The 7,576-nt window shown below is 36.7% G+C and overlaps 1 protein-coding gene across 1 annotated transcript; it reads right to left on the bottom strand.

Annotated features, from left to right (window-relative positions):
* Positions 1–4,303: 4,303 nt before the first annotated feature.
* camk2n2b (calcium/calmodulin dependent protein kinase II inhibitor 2b) lies at positions 4,304–6,623 on the bottom strand. The gene is made up of 2 exons (XM_084103353.1): positions 6,225–6,623; positions 4,304–5,618 (listed from the first exon to the last, which is right to left on the bottom strand). The coding sequence occupies exons 1-2, from the start codon at positions 6,382–6,384 to the stop codon at positions 5,548–5,550; spliced, it is 231 nt and encodes a 76-aa protein (XP_083959479.1). The 5' UTR covers positions 6,385–6,623; the 3' UTR covers positions 4,304–5,547.
* Positions 6,624–7,576: the final 953 nt, after the last annotated feature.

The raw sequence follows: 7,576 nt of genomic DNA, 5'->3' as shown, positions 1-7,576 counted from the left end.
GTGCTCCAACGTTTCTGAAAGACAAAGACTCTCATCTGCTAACAATCTCAAGTATTATCACGTATCTGTTTATACACTGCGTCCCTGCCATATCTGCAAATGAACCTACCTGTTTGTGCAGTTCTGGTCATTGTGTCCAAACCTGAGCATGACAACAAGTGTAGTAAGTTAAGAGACCTAGATGTTACTTGGCCAATCATAAAGTAACAATTTCATCATCACTATCTGCTATTCTCCATAAAGAACGTTTCTCAATCTTTCACATTTGGATTTATTTTGCTATGAGTTGTAAGTCAGCAGTCGCTGCTGTTTATGTCTGTCCTGTTCTTGTTACGGTTATCAGAAAAGGAATATCAAGTGATTTATTTTTAGCTTTGCAGGGAGGACAAATAAACAATAGACATCAGATACAGCTTACAACGGCATATTTAACAACTGTCTGCGCAGTGTTACTATAAATAATTTATGGATGATTTGAGTCATGAGAAGAGAAGGGTCTCTCTTTACCTCATAGTCTCTCACAGACTGACCTATTTATCAGTACATCTGAAGTAGCCTACACTCCAAGAAAAAGTACGTGAATATTAGTTTTATGTGTAGTGTAGTTAAGGAAACATGTTTTATTATATATTAGCCTACTATTATATCTGATATAATATTTATATTTAGTAACTTTCTCTATTAAAGAAACACTATGTAACTTTTGAGGTTAACAAAAACTGCATGCATTTTGCGGAAGAATATTACTTTGGTTGTGCTTCTGCTCTGCGTGACTGCGGATGAATATGACCCTTCGCAATAGAAAACGCTTTACAATGAGCTTTCTTTTTAGAGATATGGCAATTGATCTGTTCAATAAAAATACCTTACTCACCCGCTAAGTAATAAAAATGCCATCGCGCCGCTTTTACATTTCAAATCCCTCAGTTCTCCTCATCTTCGAAAAGCAAAGACAAAATTGATTCTCGTTTTATTGCGAGCTCGGTCGTTCTCTTTTTCGGTCGAGACTCTTCTGTGTTCAGCGATTAAAAAAAAAAAAAAAAAACGGAGTTTCGGGATTTAGCTGCTCCATGTCAATCTATCTCATTCGTTGTAACAACTAATAACCTACAGTATGCCACGACTTCCACAACATACACACATAATAACTTTCTCTATTTACGGATATGACTTGAAACGCACGGGTGAGTGACGTAGCCTACGCAATTTACCGCGAAAACCACACTGACAGTTCTAAAAATATTAACAATTATAATAGGCTTACCATAATCAGGGTAACAAAAAGGATTTACAATGTTGACTAATTATTTTGTTAATTTGATTTAAAAAAATAAATAAAAGTTACATAGTGTAGGCCTGCGATTCTCTAACAGAAATTTATCAAGGATGCATGGGAGTGAAGTGTTCATCTAATCCTGCCTAAATTAAGTACATGATCACTGCATAAACCATCCCATTATGGGGATTCCTATGGGATGTGCACATTAAGGGATAATCTAAGGATTATATAAACGTGAATTCATGAAACATCCATTAAAGCTTCATGTCATTCAAGGATAATGTTTAATTCAACCCCAACTCCTTTCTTACAGTCTTATCAGCATCACAGCATATATTGCCATAGTTATGAGTCAAAACTATTGCTCAACAGTTTGTAGGGATGGATATTAAATCGTGTGTTCCTGGAGTGAGGTATAAAAACAAACAAAAACAAGTCAGTATGTGCCATATATTTTAATTGAACCCAACACAAACCCACAACCAGTAAACTGGCAATTCAATTTGCAATTCAACATAGAACTAATATTCATAGATCAACGTAGATCTAATAATCTAATATTATTAATAATAATAATTATTATTATAATAAAGATGTTGAATATTCTGTCATATGTATAGAAAACACTTTAGCATGATTAGACAATATACTTCTACATTCTGAAATACATCTAATACTTTCAAAACAATTAACCTATTAATCAAAAAATTCCATCATATTGTTTTAGATAACTGTATAAAAATAAAATAAATAAAATAATTATTTGTATATTATATAGGCTACATAATAAATGTATTAATAATAAATTAAATATGTAAATTAATAAATACAAAATATGCATTACAATAAATGATAGGCCTAGTTAGTTTTAAAATATAGAAATTACATGCACATTTCCAGAAGTTATTAATATTATGTTCATGAAAAAAAAAATCCTGTATGTTGTGTGTATGATAACATATTTGTGGGCAATTAATACTGTAACGTAAAAACTACACTTACAGAAGTTAGTCACACAGATTATGGGTGATATGACAATGATATGACATGAAAACACAGATTTCATTAACTTCAAGAACAAGACCTGACTTTCCTCTCCACGAGAATCTCTTTGTTTTCCCCTCTTCTTTGTCCTCCTGTCTCCCCTCATTTGACTTTATGTTCGTTTGTATTCGAACCTGTTTTCACATACTCAGCCTTTCAGAACATTGCCCTAAATCCATGTTTTCAATGATCTAAAATCCAAGCTCAAATTATGTTTGTGTCTCTGTGAGTCAGCAGAGAGGTGCGCCACATGCAGATCCGCACAGCAGGGTTCAGTGTCCCTGCAGAGGATGCTGGGTGCCCTGCCCTGCCTGTGTCGTGCTCCGACGCCTCTCCTCTGTATTCGTTGCAGAGAAACATCAAACACCACACCGTGCCACAGCACAGCGCAAAACTCTTCTGAGGTCTGCATTAATAAACCAGAAACCATTCATTTTTAATCCTCCGCTGAAATGTAATTTCTTTCTATTTTAGAGCTCGATAAGAAATAGAGCTTGAGGGTTGTTTAGACTGTGCTATTTGAGTCACTACTTCATGGCCCGTTACACACCTCCTAGGAGGCACTGGTTTGGGTCATCACGAAAACTGATACAGCAAATAAAACTTTTGAACTGAAATTGAACCTTCTTGGTTCAGGATTTGTTGTCGTAAAACAGATGAAAGCACATTTTAACTGCTAAATGCAATTATGCGTAATATTCATGACTATGCAAATCACTGATGCGGTCTATTTAAAGAAACACATTTAAACCAAATATAGCTTTCTCTTAATGCAATACAGTGAATGATAACCATCTGTGGTCTCCCAGTGGCTTACATTATTGGCAGTAGTGTTACTTCACACCAAAACAAAAGATAACGTATGCCATCATCTCCGAAAACCTTATTTTTGTCTTATATTTCATAATGAACTCAGTGCCGACTCGTTTTCCGTCCACTCATTGTTATGAATTTGAATGTGTGCAGAGAATTGTGTATGATTGAAGGCCACAAAGGATACACTTGATGCATCCTTTAAAATGACCGGAAAGAAGGAGGAGAAATAAAGGCTGCCTTCCAAGGATCCTTCAAATTGAGACGTCCTTTGACGGAGTTTGATGACGTGGCTGCCGAGATATGCAGCCTAGGGTGCAGCCTTCCGATTGAGAAGGTGCACTTGGACTTACAATCTCCACAGCAGACATCTACCCCGAGTCAAAGCAGCATTACGTCACAAATGTACTGTATATGGGCTTAGGGTTCCATTTGGGACAGGGCCATGAAAGTAGAGCCGCTGTTGTGTGGCAGCATTGCCATGGACAACAGCGAATGTCTGGAACAGGGGTGTCCAAACTTGGTCCTGGAGGGACACTGTCCTGTAGAGTTTCGCTCCAACTTGCCTCAACACACCTGCCTGGATGTTTATAGTATGCCTAGTAAGACCCTGATTAGCTGGTTCAGGTGTGTTTGACTGGAGTTGGATTAGACACCCCTGGTATGGAAAAAAGGAGACCGCTGAATGCTGCGATTGACCAATTAGGAACAGGTATCCAGAAAGCAGTAATAATATTTAATGTCTGGCATTTTTACAAAGAGGTACATTGGCTTTTTGGCATTGGTTATTTAGATGCCAGGTTTAAAATCCTGAAGGTTTGCACGCCTAGAGCACATGTGTGGTTGGCAGACTGTGTGAGCCATTAGGTTTGTTTGTTTGCCGATTTGTTCTCATGCTGTCGGCTTGGCTGGAAGGGCAACATTCGCTCTAATTTCTGACAACTGCAGAAATCATCCCATTTATTAACTCATTCCATTCTCATTCCTGCATTAAGACCCTTAGATACCCCTCAAATTCACCATATTATATCCAAATTAAAGGATAGCCCATGATCTGCAGTTCACTCTTTTCTCGTTTTAATTTAACTAGGTATTATGTAGCTATATATATTTTTTACAGTGATTTGAATACGTTTTAGGTAAAAATGAAATCTCATGATGAATGAATCCTCTAAATTTATTTATTAATTCATTTGTAGAATGTTGAGACATTTGTGTACAGTTTTTTGCTTCATAAATGTATAATCTTGAAAGATATTCATATTTCATGCACAATAAACCATACACTGAACATTATGAATACAAAAACAAACATATAAATAAATATTCAACTGAAATGTAAAAAAAAAAAAAACATTGATGTAACTGCAGTGAGAGTGCTGTTGAACATACTCTGAAATTATATTTCCTAATCATTTTGTTATCGACAAAGGCATGATCACTTATTGCAATGAAAAGCATGTAAATGCAGATGTGTGAAACCCCTTCCCCAAAATAACATTCAGTCTGTCCTTTTATGATTATGTGTTATGCCTCTGCATCTACAAATACCCTGTCTGTGTCGATGGACTTAGATGATAATATCATAACAAATATTCAGATATAAAAAATACAAATACTGATTTCGGTAAAAACAAGCGTGCCTGGGTTTAAAAGAGGTGGAAACTCCCGCGATGGCACAAGAGAAAAGTTCATGCAAAGAGAACCGTATATATTAATCTATACACAACGCCAAAAAACAAACAAAAAAACAGTCATAGAAAAGACGCAATAAATCAAACAAGAAGTTATACTCCTCTTTCTCATTTTCCTTCCATTGCTGTCATTCTTCAGCTCTTCCTTGCTGGCGTTTCAGTGGCTTAATTCGCTATAAAATGTATTCTGGGCATTTAATCAGTCAAGGATTGAAAATGGAATGTGTGTAGATATGACAGCAGTGAATAAATGTAATCAATCTCCCCTCGATTACATACATCATCCCATTTCCATGCAAAATATAGCTTATTTCTCTGGAAAGACAGTCAAGTTGTGCGTCAGGTGCTGAACTGGACAGCTCCCTTGAATGAGCAGCTCATAGTATGATAGATGCCTATGAAACAGGGGCTTCGGTTTGCTGATGTCGGGATGAAATATCACACCCAGATCCACGGCTTCTACGAGACGAGGGGCTAAATGACCAGAAATCTTGAACAGCTTTCTTCACAGCGGCAGTTTGGGATGGGTTTCGGTTGGAGAATTGCCAGCATCTTCAAATCTCACTATTTTAACCCACTGCCCAGAGTGGCTCTTCATCCATCATCCTGTACTTGTACACTGAACCATCATCTTCACCTCTCGTTCACATGCACAGGCGACAAGTGCTTCAAACCAGTGATTAAAAGAAAAGGTTGACGAGGTGTAATCGTTCAGGTTTACACGCCAGGAGTTGACTTGTCTGTCATCCCTTTGAGAACTTCATCTATTCGGTCATCTTCAATGACCACTGTGGAGAGAGGACACAGATGTCATTTTAGAGCTTTTAAATAGTAAGCACGAAGGCAAAAAAAAGGGCACATATCTATGTTTCAACAAGAAAATAGCTATTTTGGAAAACTACCATTTTAATGGAAGAAGAATGCTATGGATAAATAGCCTATAAAATACTGTAATTGGTTAACTGTAGGTTACCTCACCACATGCAGTGAAAAATTATATTAGATTCAACAGGAAATGTAAAAATAAATGACAATGTAAAACAAATGTAATTTATATATATATATATATATATATTGTATGTGCAAGAAAAAGAAATCTATGAATTACCATATGATTTTGAGTGAAATAATACATTTTATCAAATACATGTATCAAAAAAATAATGTTTTTATTGTTCTTCATATTTAATTTATTAAGATATTAAAATTGTACATTTAATGCTTTTTGGTTAATGCTTATTTTGTATCGTGTTTTAGTATCATGTGTTGACCTGATTTAATTTTGTTTGTGTGTAACCTCTGTTGTTACACACAAACAATGTTATTAGCCATTGTTACAGGTAAGACCCATTTTGATATGTTATGCTGGTTACCAGTATATTGCAGATACATACCATGTTTTGCCCTGCCAATCTGCCCGAGTTTCGGTGGCCTTTTGGACTGTGATGTTCCGAAGAACGAGTTCGTGTCTTGCAGTCGACAGCTGAAGGAGACTTCACTGTCCGCCCCGTAGCCGTTCATCTTCCCCTCGCTGTATGGCAGCACTTCGGACATGGCTATACTCAAGTATATACTCAAGTTCCCAGGTAAAGTCGTATGGAAAAATAAATATATTTGGGGGGTTGATATCAATTAAAAAAAAAAGTATTTTCAGGCTACTTTTCCCCCCTTCAGTGTCGAAAGATAAAGTCCAGCAAAGACCCTGGAATAATAACTATCTCTCCTGGCCGAACCGTCGGGTGTATCTGGAGAGAGGAGTGCTGCGTCCGCCTGCTGGTGAGCTCTTGAGAGAAATAGAGGGAGATCCCGAAACCAGAAAGGAAACCCAGACGGAAAAGTGAAGTCATCCATCCGGGTTTGAATGGGGGAGGGTTGCAGGCAGGGAGAAATAAATAAATACAGATGCGCGAGTTAAATAGCGCTAGCATCTAAACAGAAGCATCTATTTATTTAGTAGGCTAATTAAATACTATATTTCTTAGTTTCAGCGTTTTTCCCCACTATTGACTACTATACTCACTATGTGTTTATTCCTTTGCTATTACATCAGAGTTGTTTTAAAGGGTCAGTTCACCCAAAAATGAAAATTCTGTTCTGTCATTGATTACTCACCCGTAAGACTTTCGTTCATCTTAGGAACACAAATGAAGACATTTTGATGAAATCTGAGAGCTCTCTGTCCGTCCGTTGACAGCTACGCAACTACCACTTTCTTGGATGCTTCAAAAAGTTCATAAAGAAATTGTAAAACTAACTCATATGAATTGAGCGGTTTAGTCTTGATCACTTGATCGCTAACAGTTTTAATTTAGTATTTTATTCACATTTGATCAGCGAACATAAACAGAAGTTCAACCGAAATAACTTGACGCAAGAGAACAAACCTCATTGGTTCTTGCTGAAGCTCAAATGTGATGCAACACACAAGAATGGTTCTCATTGGTTCTCGCACGTCAAGCGAACATGCTTGAGCTTCCATTTGAGTTGATGAATGTTTATATGTGAATAAAGGCCTAAATTCAATCTGTTCATCATATAAATTGATCATGTCTCTTTAGAAAATTTGGACTAAACAGCTCAATTCATATAGATCTCTTCATGAACTTTTTGAAGCGTCAAAGTGCTAGTTGCATGGACTGTCAATGGAGGGACAGAAATCTGAAAGATCTTCATTTGTGTTCCAAAAGTCTTACGGATTTGGAACGACATGAGGTTGGGTAATTAATGACAGAATTATTTATTTTTG

The sequence above is a fragment of the Abramis brama genome, assembly GCF_963993115.1.
Source record: "Abramis brama genome assembly, chromosome: 24".
Classification (NCBI taxonomy): domain Eukaryota; kingdom Metazoa; phylum Chordata; class Actinopteri; order Cypriniformes; family Leuciscidae; genus Abramis; species Abramis brama.
This window is presented reverse-complemented; position numbering and strand designations above follow the sequence as displayed.